The 24,238-nt window shown below is 28.2% G+C and overlaps 2 protein-coding genes and 1 long non-coding RNA gene across 3 annotated transcripts; all 3 read left to right on the top strand.

Annotated features, from left to right (window-relative positions):
• The first annotated feature begins 288 nt into the window (after positions 1-288).
• LOC127280915 (uncharacterized) lies at positions 289-12,029 on the top strand. Its single transcript, XM_051304291.1, has 17 exons — positions 289-428; positions 4,179-4,280; positions 4,370-4,528; positions 4,607-4,759; positions 4,887-6,097; positions 6,769-6,823; positions 7,176-7,277; positions 7,364-7,522; positions 7,658-7,810; positions 7,886-8,081; positions 8,223-8,402; positions 8,517-9,107; positions 9,428-9,469; positions 9,529-9,629; positions 9,788-9,889; positions 9,971-10,285; positions 10,351-12,029. The coding sequence occupies exons 1-17, from the start codon at positions 318-320 to the stop codon at positions 11,572-11,574; spliced, it is 4,956 nt and encodes a 1,651-aa protein (XP_051160248.1). The 5' UTR covers positions 289-317; the 3' UTR covers positions 11,575-12,029.
• LOC127278736 (glucose dehydrogenase [FAD, quinone]-like) lies at positions 6,278-9,334 on the top strand. Its single transcript, XM_051300576.1, has 5 exons — positions 6,278-7,047; positions 7,176-7,277; positions 7,364-7,522; positions 7,658-7,810; positions 7,886-9,334. Exons 1-5 carry the CDS (start codon positions 6,940-6,942, stop codon positions 9,119-9,121), a joined length of 1,758 nt encoding a protein of 585 aa, XP_051156533.1. The 5' UTR covers positions 6,278-6,939; the 3' UTR covers positions 9,122-9,334.
• Positions 12,030-22,920: 10,891 nt separating the features above from the next.
• Positions 22,921-23,826, top strand: LOC127278795 (uncharacterized). The gene is made up of 3 exons (XR_007842542.1): positions 22,921-22,980; positions 23,212-23,308; positions 23,477-23,826. It is a non-coding gene; the product is annotated as an uncharacterized LOC127278795 (long non-coding RNA).
• Positions 23,827-24,238: the final 412 nt, after the last annotated feature.

Raw genomic sequence — 24,238 nt, 5'->3', positions numbered from 1 at the left:
AAGGGGATTTTAAGCTAAAAATTGCACCGAAAAACAACATTTCGGTTAATTACAGTAATTTTCTGATAAGATTTATCTCTGATCAAAAAGCAAATTTTCGGTGCAACGCAACTCATTTGGATATATGGAACGAATGTCTCGATTTTGAATGTTTATCTACTAATCGCCTCAGAGACAGATTATATCATTCATTTATAAATAAGGTATTGTGATTTATTCTGTAATTTAATGCATTTTGTGATTTTAAAAATAAAATAAAAATTTACTATTTGTGTAATAGATAAATCATCTACTTTTATTCAATCTCAGGTCAAACAATGTTGCTACCATTTTTATCCGAAACATGTACAGCGAATTTTTGCACCTGTTTTTACACCATGATTTATTCATTTCTTTTTGGCTACTCGCCGGATAATAAATTTAATTTGGTTAGTATGAAGTATTTTATATTTCTAGGAATTAGGAATATTTGTAAAATTAAAATTAAATTCGAAAAATAATTATAAATTATTATAAACAATCAGAATAAATAATTTTAATTTTACAAATAAAAATAAATTGAATTATATTTTTAAAGCAAGAAAAACCGGAGCCAGAGGTGTATGATTTTATTGTTGTTGGTGCTGGATCAGCGGGATGTGTTGTAGCAAATCGACTCTCGGAAATCAATGATTGGAATGTAATTAGAGCAAAAATTAACATTGTTACTAATTAGAAAATAAAAATTTATAAATAAAAAGTAAAATAAACAATGAAAATTTGTAAAATAGGTACTTTTATTGGAGGCTGGAAAAGAAGAACCAGTACGTGCAAATATACCAGGATTTGGTGGTACTCTAGGGGGAACAGAATTTGATTGGAAATATAGAACGCAACCGGAAAAAAGTGCAATTGTAAAAAATAAGAGAATCGAATGGCCTCGAGGAAAAGTGAGCTTTTTTATTGTTGAAAAAATTATTTAAAATACGAAATTTCAAAACAAAATTTTTCAATTGGAAAAATTTTAGATAATGGGTGGTTCTAGTGCAATAAATGCTATGTATTACGTTCGAGGAAATAGAGAAGATTTTGATAACTGGGCAAGATTAGGAAATCCTGGATGGAGTTACGATGATGTTTTACCTTATTTCATAAAATCAGAAAATAATTTGGATCCTAAGGTAAATAAAATTAGCCAAAAATTTAAAGAGTGTAAAAACTATCAAATAAATATTCATAAAAGAATTTTTAGATTTTTAAAATTTTGAATTAAATATTCTCTATTTAATTATACATTTTGAAAAATTCTTTTTAAGGTTGTGGAAAATAATCCCGATTATCATGGAACAGGTGGATATTTATCAGTTCAATCATTTCCCTTTCTAACAGAACCAGGTAAAATTGCAATTAAAGCATTTCAAGAACAAGGTTACAATTTCATAGATCCAAATGCTGCTAAACAATTGGGTGTAACAATAACACAAATAACAGCGGGAAATAATTCTCGATCGAGTACAAATATTGCATTTATACGCACAATTAGAGGTCAACGAAAAAATTTATTTGTTAAGAGTCAATCGTTAGCGACAAAAATTCTAATCGATGCAAAAACAAAAAAAGCTACTGGTGTTGAATATATATCTCTCAAGACTAATAAAACACAAACAGTTTTGGCAAGAAAAGAAGTAATTGTATCGGGTGGAGTTATTAATTCACCACAATTGTTAATGGTTTCCGGAGTTGGACCAAGTGAGGAGCTTAAGAAACATAAAATTCAACTAATAAAAGATTTGCCAGTTGGTAAAAATTTACATGATCATGTGTCAGCTCCAGGTCTATCGGCAAAGAGGCAAAATGTTAAGATACCTCCAAAGACATGTGAAAGTAGAACAGAAAATTTATTCACTTATTTAACAAAACGAGAAGGACCTCTCAGTGGAAGTAAAACAACAATGGTGACTGGATTTGGAAGAACAGAATTTGAAGATAGAGATATTCCGGATATTGAATTCACTTTTGATAATCTAGAGGAAAATGAAATTGCCTTCAAACCGGTATTAATAACTCCAAAAAGTAGAGGACATCTTGCTCTTAATGATAAAGATCCTGTTCGAGGGCAACCTTTATTATATCCAGGTTATTTCACTGAACAAGTTGATGTGGAACGACTAATAGCTGGTATCGGACTTGCTATCGATATTCTTAATTCAACAGAAATGAGGAAAAATAATTTTATATTCAACGAAAAACCTTTGCCTGCCTGTCAATCATATAAATTCAATACTTATAAGTACTGGGTGTGCTTTTTGCAACATAATTTTAACACTGATTTTCATCCCGTGGGAACGTGTAAAATGGGACCGAAAAAAGATCCTCTTGCTGTTGTAGATTCCCGATTAAAAGTATACGGTATCGAAGGATTAAGAGTAATTGATGCCTCAATAATGCCTGTTGTGACTCGGGGAAACACTAATGCGCCGTCAATTATGATCGGCGAAAGAGGAAGTGATCTGATTAAGGATGATTGGTTGTAAAACTATAATAATTCTTTTTATTTCAAAAATTTCAGTCACTGGTGTAGACTTATTCATATAAAAAAATAGAGAAATACTGCTAAATTAGTCATTACTTATAATCGAGGGGGAATTTACTCAGGTAGTCAAGTGTACACTCTTCCTGTAATACTTGTGTAATAACGTGTAATACCGTGTAATAATGCGTTATTACGGTGCTGTAATAACGCAAAAAACTCTGTAATATCTCTGTAATAATGTGTAATACTCTGTAATAACGTGTAATAACTTAGTAATAATGGTAACATTAGGTGTAATACCGGTAGTCAAGTGTACACGTTTTTAACTAGTAAATTCCCCCTCGCTTATAATTGATTTGTGCAGTGACTATCACGACATATTTATGGCTGCCACGCATGATCCAGAGCTGGATCCAGACATACATTTTTACTACAGTGTTATCAGCAGTATAATATATAAAAGGTCGAAAAAATATTTCTAAAAATGTAACTTTTTAATGTTTGTACGTCGATAAAAAATAATAAACATTGAATTTCAAATGATGCAACAAAATTATATATTGCAATATTATGTATTCATTGTTAGCAGTATTTTAATTGTCGAAATATAAATATCTAAAAATGTGCCTTTTTAGTGTTTGTACGTTGATAAAAAATAATATAAATTTAATTTTAAATTATGAAACAAAAGGAAATATTGATGCAGCTTAGTTATTAAATTTTAATCTAAATTTTTAATATACTGCATCTATTCCATAGACTCCATATCTCCACGCAAAAGCAAAGTTTACATGAAATAAATAGAAAAAATTTATATTTCAACTTTATAGTAGTTTTTTTTTATTATTCTACCGTGTTATCTATCTGTTGCCAGCGGTATATAAATAATCGAAATTTTAATTGAAACTAAAGTAGTCTAAAGAAGAATAAGGCAGAAGGTAACTATATAAATTACTTATCATTCGCTTGTATTTTCAGTGTAACACTGATGGTTAAAACTTGAAAACATAACCCCAGAATTTAAACTTTAAACTATCGAATATTCATCTGTCAAAATTTTTATTCACACGAATTGTTATTTGATAGCTTTTAATTTGTGTAATATCCAATTTTTAAATTTAATTACTTATTTAAAAAAAATTAATTACAACTTAACATAATCCTAAAATGCACTTGGCTAACTTTCATTTAACGAATTGTTTCGATAGTTAAGATAATTTTTCCTAAGCGTAACTTATTGCATCGAACTAATCGTCTCTGAGACGGATTATATCATTGATTTATAAATAAAGTCTGTGACTTATTTTGTAATTTAATACATTTTGTGTTTTTAAAAATAAAATAAAAATTTTAAATTTGTATAATAGATAAATGAACTACTTTTATTAAATTTCAGGTCATACAATGTTGCTACCATTTTTACCCCAAACATGTACAGCGAATTTTTGCACCTGTTTTTACACCATGATTTATTCATTTCTTTTTGGCTACTCGCCGGATAATAAATTTAATTTGGTTAGTATGAAGTACTCTATATTTAAAAGAATTAAGGAATATTTGTAAAATTAACATTTAATTCAAAAAATAATTATAAATTATTATAAACAATCTGAATAAATAATTTTAATTTAAAAAAAAAAATAATAAATTGAATTATTTTTTAAAGCAAGTAAAACCGGAGCCAGAGGTATATGATTTTATTGTTGTTGGTGCTGGATCAGCGGGATGTGTTGTAGCAAATCGACTCTCGGAAATCAATGATTGGAATGTAATTACAGCAAAAATTAACATTGTTACTAATTAGGATATAAAAAATTTTAAATAAAAACTAAATAATATTGAAAATTTGTAAAATAGGTACTTTTATTGGAAGCTGGAAAAGAAGAACCATTACTTGCAAATATACCTGGATTTTGTGCTTCTCTAGTAGGAACAGAATTTGATTGGAAATATAGAACGCAACCGGAAAAAAGTGCAATTGTAAATAATAGGAGAATAAATTGGGCTCGAGGAAAAGTGAGTTGTTTTAATGTCACAAAAATAATTTAAAATACAAAATTTCAAAACAAAATTTTTCAATTGGAAAAATTTTAGATAATGGGTGGTTCTAGTGCAGTAAGTGCCATGTATTACGTTCGAGGAAATAGAGAAGATTTTGACAATTGGGCAAGATTGGGAAATCCTGGATGGAGTTACGATGATGTTTTACCTTATTTCATAAGGTCGGAAAATAATTCAGATCGTAAGGTAAAAAAATTAGACAAAATTTTAATCAGTTTAAAAAAAGATCAAATAAATATTCATAAAAGAATTTTTAGATTTTGAATTAAATATTCTCTATTTAATTATACATTTTGAAATTATTTTTTTTAAGATTGTGGAAAATAATCCCGATTATCACGGAACAAGTGGATATTTATCAGTTCAATCATTTCCTTATCTAACAGAACCAGGTAAAATTGCAATTAAAGCTTTTCAAAAAGAAGGTTACGATTTAATTGATCCAAATGCTTCTAAACAATTGGGTGTAGCAGTAACACAATTAACACAGGGAAATAATTCTCGATCAAGTTCAAATATTGCATATATACGCACAATTAGAGACCAACGAAAAAATTTATATGTTAAAAGTCAATCGTTAGCGACGAAAATTCTAATCGATGCAAAAACAAAGAAAGCTATTGGTGTTGAATATATATCTCTCAAGACTGGTAAAACAAAAACAGTTATGGCAAGAAAAGAAGTAATTGTATCAGGTGGAGTTGTCAATTCCCCACAATTGTTAATGGTTTCCGGAGTTGGACCAAGTGAGGAGCTTAAGAAACATAAAATTGAACTGATAAAAGATCTTCCAGTTGGTAAAAATTTACATGATCATGTATCAGCTGTAGGTCTCTCGGCTAAGAAAAATATTACGAAACCTTCAGAGTCATGTGAAATTAAAACAGAAAATTTACTTACTTATTTAACAAAACGACAAGGACCCCTCAGTGGAATTAAACAAACCATGCTTATGGCATTTGCAAAAACAAGATTTGAAGATACAGATATTCCGGACATTCAATTTACTTTTGATAATATAGAGGAAAATGAAATTGCCTTCAAACCAATATTATTATCTCCAAAAAGTAGAGGACATCTTGCTCTTAATGAAGAAGATCCTGTTAGAGGGGCGCCTTTATTATATCCAGGTTATTTCACTGAAAAAAATGATGTGGAACGACTAATAGCTGGTATTGGACTCGCTATCGATATTCTTAATTCAACAGAAATGAGGAATAATGATTTTATTTTCGACGAAACACCCTTAGCAGCTTGTCAATCGTATGAATTCAATACTTATGATTACTGGGTGTGCTTTTTGCAACATAATTTTTACACTGATTATCATCCCGTGGGAACATGTAAAATGGGACCAAAAGAGGATCATCTAGCTGTTGTAGATTCAAGATTAAAAGTACACGGTATAGAAGGATTAAGAGTAATTGATGCCTCAATAATGCCTGTTTTGACTCGGGGAAACACTAATGCGCCGACAACTATGATCGGCGAAAAAGGAAGTGATATGATTAAAGCTGATTGGTTGTAATCTACTCTCTAAATCTGAATTAGTAGTTATCTACTAATGAAATAGTGCGTATTCATTTACCAATTGAATTAGTGACAGTTTTGACTAATTTTTAGTAAAAAAAACTACTAATTCAGATTAGAGAGTAAATAATAATTAAAAATTAATCTTTTTAATTAATTAACTTAGAAGAAAATATTTATAGATATAAATTGTGTTAATATAAATAAATATTTATCGTTTTAAATATATAAATTATATCTTCAGAATCTGAATGAAAAAATTTTAAAGTAGAGATTTCGTAATATTTTTCACAGAAAAATTGTTATCTGTGAATTTAGATTTAGAGCGAGTTTTCTCGTCGATAAGAATTCTCGATGAATAATAAGTTAAGCTAGGAATTTAAAATTTGATGGAATTATAAGTCGAAATATCCATAAGACGGATGTGAAATCAGATAAGATGAGACACCTGTTTTATATTGCATCAGTTTTTCCTCAAGCGATTTTTATTATATAGATATAAACATTACTTTTTACAGTTTCGCAAATTTTATGTAAAATGTTTATTGATAAATAAAAAAAAACAAATAATTGTAAATGTTGTTTAAAATATATTTACGAGTAATTTAGATAATATATATGGCAAATATATTTTTTTTAATAACAGATAAATATTCGTGAATAAGGAAATTTACATTATTAGAGTTTAAAGTGTCTGCATTCAGTACAGTTCAATCTGTAGTATTTAAAAAAAATTTATTATTAATTCATTTATTTTTTTTATAATAATAGATGAATTACTTTTAAATTATAACATTGTATTCACCTATTTAAACAAAATTTAATTAATATTGACAATGTTAACTTTCTTATCGGAAGCGCGCACAAATAATTTTTGTATTTGTCTCTATTCCATGATTGTTTCATTCTTGTGGAAGTATTCAATTGATCAAAAATTTAATTTGGTAAAGTAGGACATAATTTTTGAGCATATAGTATAATTATTGATTAATTTAAAAAAAAAACAATTAAATTATAAGCTAAAAAATAATTTTATATTATTAATATTATTGTTATTATTTTTGTCATAAAGCATGTAACTCCAGAACCGGAAGAGTATGATTTTATTGTCATTGGTGCTGGTTCTGCAGGGTGTGTCGTAGCAAATAGACTTACAGAAATAGAAAAGTGGAAAGTAAATATAATTGTGATTTAATTAATTAATAGAGAATAATTAAGAAGTTTTCATTCAGCGTTTGAATTTTTCATAATATATATAAGGTTCTATTATTGGAAGCCGGAGATGAAGAACCCGAGATAACAAGTATTCCCGGATTCATGACTCAACTACCAGAATCGAATTTATCTTGGAAATTTGAAGCCCAAAATAAAAAAATTAATTATTTTCCAAACGAAAATATTGCATGGCCTTGTGGAAAAGTACGTACATTCCTCAACTGTGATAAATTTATTATTATTTGGTTAATATGAATAATACACTGTACGTTATGTATAAAAATTATCATTCTACTTTACTCATAAATAAGTCATTAAAATTGGTAATTCATCCCAAAGGTAATGGGTGGAACAAGCGCCATTAATTCGATGGTGTACGTTCGTGGTAATCGCGATGATTACAATAAATGGGCACAATTGGGAAACCAAGGATGGAGTTATGATGAAGTATTGCCTTATTTTATAAAATCAGAGAACAATCGTGATCAAAAAGTAAGTGAAAAATACTTATCAACAAATTACAGTAACTTAAAAAAGGTTTTAATCAAAAGGAAATATTTATTTTAGAAAGTAGAACAAAATCCTAAATATCACGGTACTAATGGATATTTATCAGTAGAGACTTTTCCCTTTATAAGCAACGAGGGAAGAATTGTACAAAAAGCATTCGAAGAGATAGGATATAATTTCACGGACGTCAATGCTGAAAATCAAATAGGAGTAATGTTTCCGCAATCAACGACAAAAAATAATGTTCGTCAAAGTACAAATAGAGCTTTTATTCGACCAATAAGAGGAATAAGAAAAAATTTATTTATCAAAAATAAATCGTACGTAACAAAAATTATGATCGATTTAAAAACAAAAAAAACGAAAGGCTTGGAATATATTTCCCTTAAAACAGGAGAGAGAAAAATAGTTATGTCAAGAAAAGAAATAATTGTATCCGGAGGCACAATTAACACACCGAAGATATTAATGGTCTCTGGAATTGGTCCCAGTGACGAGCTTCAGAAACATAAAATCAATGTGATAAAGGATTTACCAGTAGGACGTAATCTCCAGGATCATGTTTCATTTCCTGGCATTTCAGCTCGAATAAAAGAGAATAATACCTTAGACAATATTAATTGTGAAGAAAATTTAAAAAATTTATTCAATTATTTTCTCACTAAAAATAGTACCTTTTCTACATTAGCACGAACAATGTTGTCAGGTTTTGTTAATACAAAATATTCTCCAAAAAAAACAATTCCTGATATTCAATTTACATTTCGTAATTTTACCGAGAATCAAGTAATCATAAAACCGGTTTTATTAAATCCAAATAGTAGAGGCTATATTGTTCTGAATGATAAAAATCCTATTTTCGGTTCTCCTCAAATATATCATGGATATTATTCCAATAAATCAGATATCGATACAATGATTGCTGGCATTCGGATAGCTTTCAAGATACTCAATGCCAATATAATGAGGAGAAATAATTACAAAATCGATAAAGTGCCTTTAGCAGCTCCTTGCAATAAATTCCGTTACAATCACGATGAATATTGGAACTGCACTTTAAGACACCATCCACAAACTGAATATCATCCTGTGGGAACGTGTAAAATGGGGCCAAGAGATGATCATAATGCTGTTGTTGATTCTAGATTAAGGGTTTATGGTATAAAAGGATTGAGAGTGATTGATGCATCTATTATGCCAACTATTCCAAAAGGGAATACCAATGCGCCAACTATTATGATTGCTGAAAAAGCCAGTGATATGATCAAGGAAGAGTACGGTTATAAAAAATAATTTTGATAACAATTTTTAATAATTTTTTTTTTTGGTAAATGTTTACCAACATTGTCATAAATATATCATTTTTTTTAAATATTTTAAGAAGCCTTAAAATTCCACAATAAGCAGTAAAATGTTAAAAATATATCTGGATAACAAAATTATCTTAATGATCAGGCTTACTTTGTTTATTATTTATTATTGTACACGGCATGTATTTAAAAATTTTGTGCGTGTTATTTTTAACATTTTTTGATAATAAATTATTTTTCTCACAATTCTTACATTTTTTTCCTTTATTAAATCTCATTTTATGAACAGTTTGCCAACACTCTTTATGTTTTAAAGTACTCGTCAAGCAAGGTAAGTGCAATAAATTATATATTATTTATATTTTTTCAAATTCAATTAAATTTTTTCAGATACAATAATGATACCATTCCTATCAGAGAGATGTACTTATTTTTACGCTATGATTATTTCATTCTTATGGAGTCACTCGGTGGATGACACGTTTAATTTAGTAACTATAAATATTTAATTTAATTAAACTGCTATCAATACCAGTGCTTTATTTTTTTTGTAATTATTTCAAGATCTATGTAATTAATTATAGTAACGCACGAAAATGAATTAAATTCAATTGATATATAATTTAAAAAAATTTTTTTTTCTCAAAAGCAAATAAAACCCGAACCTGAACATTATGATTTTATCATCGTTGGTGGAGGATCCGCAGGATGCGTGCTAGCAAACAGACTCACGGAAATTGAAGATTGGAAAGTAAATATATAATAATTTGTATGACAAATACAAAATTTAATAAAATAAATTCTCAACTTAATTTTTGTATTATAAATATAGGTACTATTGTTAGAAGCAGGCAAAGAAGAGCCAATGATAGCCGATATTCCTGGATATGTTTGGAAATTGAGAAATTCTTCTATTAATTGGAAATATAGAACACAATCAGAAGGAAATAATGAGCTAAATAAAATTAAAAGTATCTCATGGGCACGTGGAAAAGTAATGGGAGGTTCAAGTGCAATAAATATGATGGTATATATTCGTGGTAATAGTGAAGATTATAATAAATGGGAACAATTGGGAAATCAAGGATGGAATTATAATGCAATATTGCCTTATTTTATAAAATCAGAAAACAATCTGGATAAAAAAGTACGTTAATATAAAATTATTTATTTCCTTTTAGAAAAAAAATATATATAGAAAATTGTTTTTAGATAGTAGAAGAAAATCCAAACTTTCACGGAACGGGAGGATATTTGTCATTGGAATCATATCCATATACATCGGAAATGAGACAAATTTTGCAAAAGTCTTTTGAAGAAATAGGATACAGTGTAAAAGATGTAAATGCCGCGAGTCAATTGGGTTTGACATTTGGTCAACAAACGTCAAATAATCGAGTTCGTCAAAGTGCAAATGTTGCCTTTATTCGGCCAATAAGAGGAGTGAGAAAAAATCTCTTTATTAAAAGTGAATCATTTGTGACAAAAATTTTAATCCATCCAATAACAAAAAAAGCTGTTGGTGTGCAATACATTACTAAAACTGATGAAAGTAAAATAGTTTTTGCAAAAAAAGAAGTAATTATTTCCGGAGGTGTTATCAATTCACCACAATTATTAATGGTTTCCGGAATAGGACCCACTGATGAACTAAAAAAGCACAATATTACAATTGTAAAAAATCTTTCGGTTGGAAAAAATCTTCACGATCATGTAACGTTTACAGGTGTTTCTAGTATACTTAAGAAAAATATCTCAACAGATTTAAATTGCAAGAAAAATTTGGGAAATTTATTCGATTATCTCACGTCACGTATTGGTCCATTATCTTTAACAGACTACAAAATTGTTGCTGGTTTTGTCAAAACAGAATATGAGAAAAATCCCGAAATACCAGATATACAATTAATTTTCCGAGAATTAAGTGAAAATCAATTGACTATTGCACCTGTATTATTGGTTTCAGAGAGTAAAGGATTTATTAAACTAAATACTACAGATCCAGTTAAAGGAGCACCAGAAATATATGCAGGATATTATTCTCAAAAATCGGATATGAAACGAATGATTGCGGGAATACGAATTGCTCTTCGTTTGCTAAATTCCACAGAAATGAAAAAACACAATTTTTATATTAACGAAACATCTTTGCCACCTTGCCAAAACTATAGTTTCGATACTGATGACTATTGGGAATGTATTTTAATAAATGATCTTGATACTCTAAATCATCCAGTGGGAACGTGTAAAATGGGTCCAAAAGAAGATGCAAATGCTGTGGTTGATTCACGATTACGTGTTTATGGAATCAATGAATTGAGAGTGATTGATGCATCAATTATGCCAATTGTTACAAGAGGTAATACAAATGCACCAACAATTATGATTGCCGAAAAGGCTAGCGATATGATTAAAGAAGACTGGTTAAAGAGATAATTTTTCTAGAAATATTTTAAAGGAAGAATTCTTTTTAAACTCAAAAAAACAAGATTAATTTTTAAAAGAGCAAAAAATATTATAAAATTGTGTTTCTAATATTATGTAATGAAAAAAATTTGTTTTCCTGTATAAAGAATGTGTACCTCAAAGAGTTAAAAAATAGAAACATTATATTCTGGAAGATATTACGAGAAGGTGTTCATTAAACGTTCCATTTAACGTCATCTAGCGTTAATGAAAGCTGTAATTAACTTTTGATGTTACCTCTCTTTCACAAAGATGTAAATTATACTTCTATATTATAACTTTCAGTCTATCAGGTGTCTTCATTGATGAGTGAAATATTCCTTACATTATAGAAACTTTGTGTATATATATAGTGTGTCATATTACAATTAAAAATTTTAAACAAAAAATAAAATTAAATTAATAAAAATTCTTTTTTAATCAAAGCTTGACATTTTTAAGGTTTAAATTTCATGAAAAAGAGCACAGCTTCGAGAGAAGAAAAATCTATTACAACTCGTGGAATTTTATTATCAAGCGAAACCTTTCTGTTATTACATTTTCAAAATCATTTTATCTTTCTTTTAAAATTACCGCAATTGATCATGATTCCTGTTATAATCAATCTCTCTTTTCAATATTAACTTTGAAATTTCCTGAATAAAAAATATGTGTACACATATTATATGTAGCTATCATAACTTTATAATAGCTTCAAAAAAATTTTTTTTCCTTTCCCTCATATAAGTTTCTTTTCACTTTTAATTAAATATGATAAGAGTGACAGTTCTTCCTATCGAAGTTTACTTTGCCTAGAAGAAAAACGGAAGTGGGAAACTTTACCAACAAAAAAAGGAAAAAAAGAGAAAGAAGAGGAAAAATATAACAAGAAACAAGGTGAAGAAAAAAAGTTATGAAAAAACTTGAACCAGAAAATAAACGACCAAAAAAAAAAAGAAAAAACGATAGAAATAACACAAAAAATATATAGTTACAAGAATTTGCTTGACATAAACGAGATATATATTGTGGAATACAATTTTAATTCTCGAGATAGAAAAAAATGTGAAAAGGTGTAATAACAAAATATACACTCTGTTTATTAAAATTCTGACAAAAATACAGAAAATAAACGTAGAGTCATATTATACCAATTACGCTTTCTCACACCTATTTTTCTTACATATATATGAAACCTCGTGGGCGATCCATGTTGAGTGTCGGTAAACTTTTCTTTCCTAGGGGACTAAACAACATGTTGAACTCGCATTTAATATGGAATAAAAGGGAGATCCACCCTCAAAATTTACATTGCGAAATGTTTAGACTTTATAATTTCGGGAATTATTTGTTATTCACATATCCCAGCTGGTGCAATTATTTTCGAAAGGATTCAGAAAAAAATAGAAAATAATCTATAAAATAAGTAACGAACACTCTCTAATCGATTAATTAATAATTACCTAATAAATAAAATGATAATTAATCATACCATAAAGAAATAAATTATTTTCAAATGTCAACATAAAAAAGGTATTATTTTGTTTTGAACAATTGTAAAAATTGTTGCTCAAACAATCTCGATAAGTGTCAATAAATCGGGAGGTTTTATTTGCAAAATCGTAAAACGATTTATTGATCGCGTGGTATAAAACTCCCCTTTGATGCATATTATATAGGGATGGAAAAAAGGAGCGATGCGTGCAGTTGGTACAAATATTTCGTCGAATTAACATTGTCACCATCATGACATTAGAATTCTTAAATCAAGCATGCCGACAAATTAAACATTCCGAGGAGGGGGACACACGAGTGTAAACCTCTAATAAAAGCATTGGGGCGTCATCATTCCATTCGCATATAAGTATAGCAAACTCAACCCTCGACCTACCGCACCCCCACAGAAGACCAGCATTGAGTTGAAAATAATAAAAAAGAAAAGAGGGAGAGAGAGAGAGAAGTGATGGAATAAAAGAATCAAAGAGAGGGGATCGGTAACAAGAAGCTCGAGCGCTAAAAGCTACAAGGGTCTCTCTATATACTAAACATCTGGAAACTCAAAAGGTATAGGTTACTTTACCTGTTATTATGTATACACACATCGTCCTAAAACGATTTATAACTTTCTATTTTATGCAATTATAATAATAGACTAGATCATACACTTTGAAAATGAAATTTGGTGTATATAATAATAGTCTCTTGAAAAATGCACGTAATATAAGAAATCGAACATAAAGGAATAAAATTTGAAAATGATGAAATATTAATAAATTTCGTTTAACACAAGTTATCAATATTAAATTTTTCGAAAATGGTATTAACATACCTTGTTAAATATTTCTCTCTCAATAATTTGTGGTCCAATTATGTAAATATTAAAGAAAATCCATTTTTGAAAAAACCAATAACACTCTCTATCATTCAAAAGATAAGATAGCACCATGAACACGAATTGTTTGCACCATGACGAAGAGTCCTTCAATCTTAATGATCGCCTTTGTTTTTCTCCTTTTTTCATTTTCTATCTTTGGCTTTACTCAATCGAATGTGAAATTCATCAGTACTCTATAACAAAGAAAAACATTTTTTAAAATAAAATTTAAAGAATAAGTTAAAAAAAAAGTTCAAGTTAAATGAAAGTAAAAAATAAAGTTAAAAGCAGAATACTTTAAAGTACAAAAAAAGAATACAAAATAAAATTTTAAACAATAAAATTCTTCACACTTCATTAAATTTTGCTCTCTTTTATACCTTTTGTATAAATTTTGATGTATTGCTAAACTCGCTAAATGAGACCGAGACCGCTGTGTCTAAAGTGAAAAAAGAAGACTAGTTTTAATAATTTTTGGGTAATACATCATAATTCGCTAAACAACTTTAGGGACGTGTGCTCCATAGAAAAAATTCATAACGCCTCGATGACTACTTGTATTATATATATCAACTGCCCTACTTAGAAGGACCTTACAATGACGGATGTGAGAAGCTGGGAGGAGTAGAGGAACACTATTTTACCATGTTCCCGAAGTCTATTGATGAAAGCCGAACATAACAGAAGGAAGGAAAGAAAAAAAAAAGCCTGTCGCAAAATTTGTCAGAGGGTTGATTCCTTGTAACAAGTCCATATAAAAACATGAATGGTCACAATTCTATATTCACCTTCCTCTCTTCAACTTTTTTTTTTCGCATAGACATTCGCTATTCAATGCGGAAATATTCCAATTATCGGATTATTTCAATCAAAGCTATTCAGAAAAACCGCAGTTTGTTCCGAGAAAAAAAATTTTTTTTTTTTTCATTTCTCTGAATAACTTCAGAATTACAATGCGGTGATTTTTTTTCATACTCTAGTTATAATAATTTAAATTATCCACATTCTCTAAATTATCAATATATGGGTCAAAAAATAAAGAAACTATGGTAAATTATTGTTTGTAAAAATTGAGTTTTTTCATCTAATTTTTTTTTTTAAGTTAAAGTCGAATTAAATAATAAAATTCAAATAAAGAACCTATTATGAACGATGAAGTTTGATATAAACTTTGCGAACAAACAACTTTGAGAGCAGCTTTAGAGTTATTAGGTGAGAGTATTTAAAACTGGGAAATGGTGAAAGTTAATCATCCGTGATAATTATAGCACGAAAGTGTTGGAGTGTGTAGAGATGGAATAATAATGGATATAAAAAAAGAAGAAGAAGAGGGAAAAAAAGGGAATTTGCAATTTAATTTTTAATGAAATAGAATGAAAGGACGATTAGTTTTACGCACAATTTAGCTCGATTAAACTGATGTTGAAAACGCACCTGCACATCATTCTTTACTCGCGACCCTCGACGCATGGAATCCGTACAATATTGAAGCACATAGAATACAAAACAAATATGCGTTTGTCATGTCACCCGCTATATAAACGCACGCATATTACAAACACCCTGATATATAAATTTCCACCCTAAACATATTGAATTAAAAAGGATAACATCGCAAATTCATGGACTGACATATAGTCACGGGCGTCGAATCAAAATGCTTTAAAAACAAAATTTCCGACCTCTTATTCTTTGAAAAGATCATTTGTCATCTATTTTTCGATTTGTTTTGCTATTTATGACATTTACGTTCATTTAAATTATATATACGCAGTGATGTCATATCCTGTCTATAAATCTGAATTTAAGTAAAAAAAAAATATTTTCCCTTTCATGACATTTACGTGTTTTTACGTTGTTTATACGTAGTAATGTCATTCTATTCACTAGCTAAATCTGAATAAATAAAAATGACTAATTTGAATTTAAAATACTAATAGAATTAAAATTATTTTTAGAAAAATATAAAATACAATTGGAATTGAAGTTGTGTGTCTACACCATTGGATATAGAGCATACAAATCAGAGGGGGGTAGTGTGTCCTTTAACCCTGTGTACGATGAACACGTGTGCGATTGAATATTTCGCCATGGTCTTAAACAGGAATGTTGAACTTGGTGACAAGCGTTAATGGGCGCTATAATATGTATGCGTATAATATGTACACATGAAGCTAATCAGAATCATTAATCCAATCCACACATAAAACATCCTTTCAATCTCTATATACATATAGACAGAAGCAGCAGTTGGCTTAAATTATTTAATGAAGATGATTATAACGTTTAATGATTAAAAACGTTTCAACAAAACTGATTAGCGTCAAATTAATAATATTCCCTATATCACATTATTATATAACGATCGAATAAATTGACTAATTAATATTGACGTAATTTCCTACAATTTCCTATTTTAACAATTTTCAATTATTTTTCCTTTCTTTAAAAATTCCTCAAAATCAAATTACAATATTTTGATCTATAATTGTTCAAAATTGGCGAAATTTCCTGCAAACGTACACTATAATTATTTGTATGCGGTTAATCAGAAACATGAAATAGAATTGTTAACACAATTCTGTATTTGATTGCGGAAAGTACCCTTTTGTTGGAAAATACATGAGACACTAAAATATTTATTAAAATATTTTATTTCCTATAAAATATCAACTATGCAAGTATTTTAATTTTTATTCTATTAATTAAATATTCAATAAGGATTATAATTTTTTTTATGAACGTTTGACAATAATTATGAATTTAATTTCCTATTCCGAGTTGTATCTCTTTTAGAAGCACAATCCTTTTATAAATTATGCATCATTAATAGAAATGTTTTAAGCGAGCCATAGTAAAAAGAAAACTTGGAAATTAAAATCTCCAGAGCAACACTTTAATCTCTCATTCCAATTTATCTTTCTTTTCACTTCTTTTCATTAGTTTCCACTTTGAATTGAAATTGATGGCGTACTAGGAAAAAAAGAAAACTAAGAAAGAAACATGTTTACAACTTTCAGTAGATAAATTACCAACACACCGTGTCAATTCGATTCAAAGTCCAATGATCGACAATATACAATAATTCGATTAAAAAAAAAAAACGTCAGGCACGCTTCTAAATTCCGAAGTAAAAAAATCTGATCATTATATACCAGAAAATGCAAAGAAGACCTAGAAACGAAATGAACTCATAATTGATCAATTGAAACGACAAATTCGTATTAATGACCTGGCAGCTTTTTTTCGTTTTTATATATATCATTCTGCAAACTCATGACGTAGCAGTTGGGTCGAATATTTCTCTCATTGTCAGCTTGAAATTGGGTATGAGGGGGTATCCTATCAAATGCTGGATGGAGATGAACTCTGTGGCATTTGAACGATGACTCGATTTTCATGTAGACATATATCTTCGTATATATTCTCTTGTATCCTATATATCTATACCCTTTGAGGCCAATAGCTTCAGTTTGTGGATCTAAGCTCTATGTGTATAGCAGAGTCAGAATAGGGAAATTAATTTGTCAATTTCAATTGTTGTATTGCAGTCCGTTGGCCAAGAGGCATTGATAATCAATCTTGTGAAAAGCAGCCTTGTTATTATGCATTTATATATCAATACTTCAATAGTTATATGAATAGATAAAACTCACGATATATAATTTTCAATTATAATCAAAAGAAGAAATTTATTTGTCTCTGAAACTAATATTTTAGTTACTCTCATACTGAACAACAATTTACCAAAGTTTCGAGTAAATTCTGGAAATTTAAATTTCTAATTGGAACGTTTGGGGAAATTATATTTGAAAATAAAAATAAATTTCTTTTTAAATTACAAATGAATTTTTCCAATTTTCCTGCTATATTTATATATGTAGAAAAAGAATATCACATAAATGTTTTCAGAAGGAAGTTTGTTAAACAAACTCAACAACTACAATTTGAGTTTTCCATTGTTTAAATGGAAAACAAAATATTTACCTTACTCTCATCTATTCTTGTTTCGCGTAAATTTAAAATTGTCTAATTAAAGAAGTAATTTTATTGTCGTCAAACTTTGAATTACATACAATAATAAATTAATTAATTCTGCAATTTGTAATTGACCATATGGAAAATAAAATACAAGGTGTTAATTTGGTCACGTTATTATTGTGCCAATTAAATTAATGAATTGGAAGTTTTACCAAATAAATGACAACTTCTGCGAAATTAGTGATAATTTGGATAGTAACAGACAATAATTTATTGAATATGTGTTTGTACTTAGTAAATTATACGAGCGAATGAATCGCCGCCAACAGTATGCTACTTGTTTACTAAATCACTACTCTTTATTGACTCAACAGCCCAAAGCAAACAACTATTGGTAATATAACGAGAGACACTTGATTGTTCACTGGTGGGTAAAGAAGCGCGTGGCTGTTAAAGATTACATGACACGCGTCCCACGAGGTCACGGATGATTCTTCAAATTATTATATACAAAGGATATTTTTTTAATTATATCATAACAGATCACTAAACCGGAAAAAATATTTTTTAACAATGTATAATAGCGGTTTATGAAATGATAGTGTGTCCGAATTTTTTTCTAATCAATTTGAAAGTTGAATTTTAATTTAACTTTTAACTTGTATAAATATTTTGCATTAGGAACGATATATTAGAAGATATAACCTAAATGTTAATCATACATACCTTGATCAATAATTCATTTATGATATTGTATTAAGTCACGCACAAATTAACACTACCACTACAACTAATATATTCGATCCGTTATTTTGGATTTTTATGAACTGACTTCAAATTCCCCAAAAAAAATTTGGTCATGAAGTTCCATAAAAATAAAAAAAAAAAAAAAGGAATATTCCATTTACCGATACAGTATAAAGGATGTTTAAAAAATATTCCAAAAAATTTTAAATGTATAAAAATATCTCACCAAAAAAAAGAGAAAAATAATATACAACAAAAGTATACAAATGTTCAAATTTATGGAAAACAGTAATCCACAAAGAGAAAATTATTGTCATAAAGCGAGAATGTGAGATTTTAGAAATTGTAATTTTAATGAAAAAATAGTTAATCCAATTTAAAAACAAAGGTATTTTAAAAATAGACCTTAAGAAATAAAAAAGACCTGCAAAAATACTTGATTAGTTCAAAAGTGAAAAATATTTTCTCACCACGATGATTCTACTGAAACAAATAAAAAGAAACAAACACAATGCATAAAAATATTCTCGTTCTGTTACACATTGCTTGGAATATTATTTTTCCTACACTAACACCGACCTACACATTAAAATAGAAATAATTTTTCCAAACAAGGGTAAAAGAACGATTTTATAGAACAAAATAAAAACAACATAGTGACGAAAATATATAAATTGTAACATATAAATATATATGGACTGTAACTATATAGTTACTACACACGTACACATACCAAGTCTAATTTTTATTTCCCTACCTATAGCTATATTTAATAAAGAAATCTATTCCAATCACACACCAAAAAATTTTTGCCTCCCTAGCTATATTTAAAAATATCTGAATTTAATTCACAACAAACATTCTGCACGGATCTCTCTCATACCGCCCAGGCGCAAAGGCCTACACTAGGGATACCGTCCTGGGACGATATCCGACACCTGAGCTCAAAAACACTCAAATTGCTGAAAGAAAATCAAATCATTAGTCCCTAAATTTAATTTCAAAAACTTTAACTTTCATATGCATTAACTTTTTACTTTAATCAATTATAAATATAATATTAAAAGCAAAAGAACATATTATAAGTACTTTAAATCCAATTAAAATTAACAAAATGTTATTAATAAAGATTTGAATTTCAATTTTTTAATCAATTATTTAGAACAATAAAAAACATTCCAAAAAATTAAATATTAAACAAAATATATAATATAAATGACAAACAAGTGTAAACAATAAAAAACATTGGTAAAAATATTAATTTATGCAGTAATAAAATTAATTACTGTAAACAATACTTTTTACCAATGGTGTCACTATGTTGTTATTTTTCCTTCCCTGTTTTCAAAATTTTAATATTTGTTTAATTATTTATTTAGTAATTATTAAATTTTTATTTATTTCATAAGATATCAAAAAATTATTGCAAAATACAAAAGTTAAAAAATAATTTACAAATTATTTCATTAAAATCGTTTTAAAAAAATAAAAGAGACAAAGAATATATGTTAAAAAACAGGGAAGGGGTTAAATAAAAGGCGACTCACCGATCGGCGAATCCCACGTTGGGGCAATAGATACATCGCCACTTCTCGAGCTCTTCTTGGGCCACTCCACGGAGATCCCTCCCATATGCACATCTGCGGGAGACCGGGAGTTATGCTACCAAGCAAAAACAAAAATATAAAAAAAAGACTACTTTCGAAGAATTGGTAGCATGCAGGGGCCACTTTTCTTCCTCCACATCCTTCCTGTCCTTCAGTCATCTTTTTGGTTGCACTCTGAAGAAGTAAAAAAAATTGTAGTATAAACAATTATATTTATTTGTTTTACTAAATTTAATATTAATTCATTAGAAAAAATAATTAAACCTATTGTCATGCTTGTGCAAATAATTTAGGAATTTAATTTTTGAAAATGTTAAATAATCTAATAAAAAGAAAACTCACTATCACACTTTTCTGCTATGTGTCAAAAACATTTATAAACAGCATAATCTTTCTTGAATATAATCTCTTCTTTCATCTTCTGCTACTGGCCAACTGTCTGTAAAAAAATTATTTCTTAAAAATTGTCTTGTACTTTTTGTTGTCGAGAATATTATTTATACATGATAAAATAATTATCTTAATATAACAGTTAGCATTGACATTATATTTCCAAATATTTAGTTAATAAAATAAAATCATTTTAAATTAATAATTCAAAGTTAATTTTTATTTCAACGTTAATATTTAAAGCTAAAAAACAATATTTAAATATATTTAATTAACTTACATTGAACTGCGCTCAGCAATGCCCGATCTCCTCCAGGAGCTGCTCTGGAACACACCCCTTATCTTCAATAAAATGATACCTACACATTAAAAAAAATAATTAGCAACAATATTTTTGTAAAAATGTATAAAATACAATTTATTAAAAACAATTTGTAACCATTTATTATTGAATTTATTTTTTCTCAATATAATTTGTTTATAAATTGTCGCCCTAACCTCAAAACTCTTAAATAATATACATTATTAAATATATTTTGATGTTACTGCTTTTATTTGGCGATTTTATGACTTTTTTACCTATTTTTACGACCTTTACACTCATAAAATAATACCTGTACATGTGATCGACAATCAACTTGGACTCGTCCATGTTGAAGAAAGAGGATACGTGCAATTAATATTCAACGAATTGATATATTTTCAACAATTAATTAATATTAATATTTACCAAATTTGACATTTTTCAAATTCATCCAAGTCTTCGATGAAAGTATTTGAATAACCTGTAAATATAAATAAAAATTTACTACTCATTGAGTATTTATCACCGATCCCACTCTAAATAAATAACAAAACATTTTCATATTTCGCTAACCCCAAAATCTCGAAAACGAAAATTTGGAAGTACAATAAACTCACAATTAAGTACATCTGATATTCATTTTCGTCTGCGATTTAAGGATTATCGATGATTTGTGAAGAAAAACAAATTATTAATTAACAGAATTTGATTATTTACCTGATGCTCATTTACTGACAGCCGAGAATTCCATATTCGTCCTTCATTTTCAACAGTTGAATCACAAAACTGCACAAAACTTGCAAATTCAGGTCATTCACCTCCCATTTCAAACATTTTCCACAACCGCCAAAAATCTTAAAGGTGCTATTGTAATGGAGTGATCTGATTGGTCGAATTAATTTCTGGAACAAATGCAGTACAGTAGGACGTTCGAAATGTTACGTATGAAACAGGAAACTCAGCAGTCCAACCCTGCCAGAACTTGTAAATCCACCTTTAACACTGTAATGGCGCGAAAGAAAATTTTCTCACCTCCAAACGGCAACAGTGTGGCATGTTGCAACAAATCGATAAAAATACATTTAGAAAGTAAATAAAATAAATGTTTTTAACAATTAAAAAACATAAAATTACTAATGGAGAACAAGTCGAGGTACAATGGAGTTCATTTTCAGGTGAGTGTTTGCAATACTTAAAGATTTCAAGGTTTGAGCGACATTGAAGAAAATAATCTTGTATTTGTTTCAGAATGCTGAAATATTTTATATTTTGTCCTCTAAGTTAACTAATTCCAATTATTTGACTGTTGAACGTTTATTTCAGAACTTATTAAAGATTTTGAAGTCTTAAGGGTCTCGAGTGCACTTCTTCATGCTGTTGAAATGAATCGACCGATCTTCAGAATTTGGAGGCCCGGAACAAGTGGATGCAGAATTATGTAAGTTTGTAAATCGCTCTATTGATACAATGCTATAAATAATTGTTATATAATAACTATCGAATATTGAATTTGGCTAATTTTTTGGTTGTGAAAAAATATTGGTAAAATGAAGTTTTCAAAGTCCTTCTGACATTAAAAAATTAATCAATGTTCTCAGTATCTTCTTTCTTCGATATCGACGAGACCAAGTTGATTGTTGAGCACATATACAGGTATTATTTTATGAGTGTAAAGGTCGTAAAAATTGGTAATTAAAATTTAAAAAATCGCCAAATAAAAGCAGTAAAGTCAAAATATATTTCATTGTTGTGTGTATATTATTCAAGAATTTTGAGGTTAAGGCGACATTTTATAAACAAATTATATTAAGAAAAATTAAATTCAGTATTAAATGGTTAAAAATTGTTTTTAGTAAATTGTATTTTATACATTTTTACAAAAATATTGTTGCTAATTATTTTTTTAAATGTGTAGGCATCATTTTATTGAAGATAAGGGGTGTGTTCCAGAGCAGCTCCTGGAGGAGATCGGGCATTGCTGAGCGCAGTTCAATGTAAGTTAATTAAATATATTTAAATATTGTTTTTTAGCTTTAAATATTAACGTTGAAATAAAAATTAACTTTGAATTATTAATTTAAAATGATTTTATTTTATTAACTAAATATTTGAAAATAGAATGTCAATGCTAACTGTTATATTAAAATAATTATTTTATCATGTATAAATAATATTCTCGACAACAAAAAGTACAAGACAATTTTTAAGAAATAATTTTTTTACAGACAGTTGGCCAGTAGCAGAGGATGAAAGAAGAGATTATATTCAAGAAAGATTATGCTGTCTATAAATGTTTTTGACACATAGCGGAAAAGTGTGATAGTGAGTTTTCTTTTTACTAGATTATTTAACATTTTAAAAAATTAAATTCCTAAATTATTCGCACAAGCATAACAATAGGTTTAATTATTTTTTCTAATGAATTAATATTAAATTTAGTAAAACAAATAAATATAATTGTTTATACTACAATTTTTTTTACTTTTTCAGAGTGCAACCAAAAAGATGACTGAAGGACAGGAAGGATGTGGAGGAAGAAAAGTGGCCCCTGCATGCTACCAATTATTCCAAAGTAGTCTTTTTTTTATATTTTTGTTTTTGCTTGGTAGCATAACTCCCGGTCTCCCGCAGATGTGCATATGGGAGGGATCTCCGTGGAGTGGCCCAAGAAGAGCTCGAGAAGTGGCGATGTATCTATTGCCCCAACGTGGGATTCGCCGATCGGTGAGTCGCCTTTTATTTAACCCCTTCCCTGTTTTTTAACATATATTCTTTGTCTCTTTTATTTTTTTAAAACGATTTTAATGAAATAATTTGTAAATTATTTTTTAACTTTTGTATTTTGCAATAATTTTTTGATATCTTATGAAATAAATAAAAATTTAATAATTACTAAATAAATAATTAAACAAATATTAAAATTTTGAAAACAGGGAAGGAAAAATAACAACATAGTGACACCATTGGTAAAAAGTATTGTTTACAGTAATTAATTTTATTACTGCATAAATTAATATTTTTACCAATGTTTTTTATTGTTTACACTTGTTTGTCATTTATATTATATATTTTGTTTAATATTTAATTTTTTGGAATGTTTTTTATTGTTCTAAATAATTGATTAAAAAATTGAAATTCAAATCTTTATTAATAACATTTTGTTAATTTTAATTGGATTTAAAGTACTTATAATATGTTCTTTTGCTTTTAATATTATATTTATAATTGATTAAAGTAAAAAGTTAATGCATA

Source organism: Leptopilina boulardi, unplaced genomic scaffold (assembly GCF_019393585.1).
Source record: "Leptopilina boulardi isolate dan_hultmark-lab unplaced genomic scaffold, ZJU_Lbou_2.1 LbouV2_112, whole genome shotgun sequence".
Lineage (NCBI taxonomy): Eukaryota > Metazoa > Arthropoda > Insecta > Hymenoptera > Figitidae > Leptopilina > Leptopilina boulardi.
Note: the sequence above shows the minus strand (reverse complement) of the source record. Positions and strands in the feature narration are given on the sequence as shown.

What these genes read in the sequence shown, in the direction of transcription:
- LOC127280915 (XM_051304291.1), top strand. Translation starts at nt 318, where the DNA reads ATGTTGCTACCATTTTTATCCGAAACATGTACAGCGAATTTTTGCACC. An exon ending in CGGATAATAAATTTAATTTG is followed by an intron (nt 429 to 4,178) that starts GTTAGTATGAAG and finishes TATTTTTTAAAG; the next exon opens with CAAGTAAAACCGGAGCCAGA. An exon ending in GGATCATGTTTCATTTCCTG is followed by an intron (nt 8,403 to 8,516) that starts GCATTTCAGCTC and finishes TTTCTACATTAG; the next exon opens with CACGAACAATGTTGTCAGGT.
- LOC127278736 (XM_051300576.1), top strand. Translation starts at nt 6,940, where the DNA reads ATGTTAACTTTCTTATCGGAAGCGCGCACAAATAATTTTTGTATTTGT. An exon ending in TTGATCAAAAATTTAATTTG is followed by an intron (nt 7,048 to 7,175) that starts GTAAAGTAGGAC and finishes TTTGTCATAAAG; the next exon opens with CATGTAACTCCAGAACCGGA. An exon ending in TTGCATGGCCTTGTGGAAAA is followed by an intron (nt 7,523 to 7,657) that starts GTACGTACATTC and finishes TTCATCCCAAAG; the next exon opens with GTAATGGGTGGAACAAGCGC.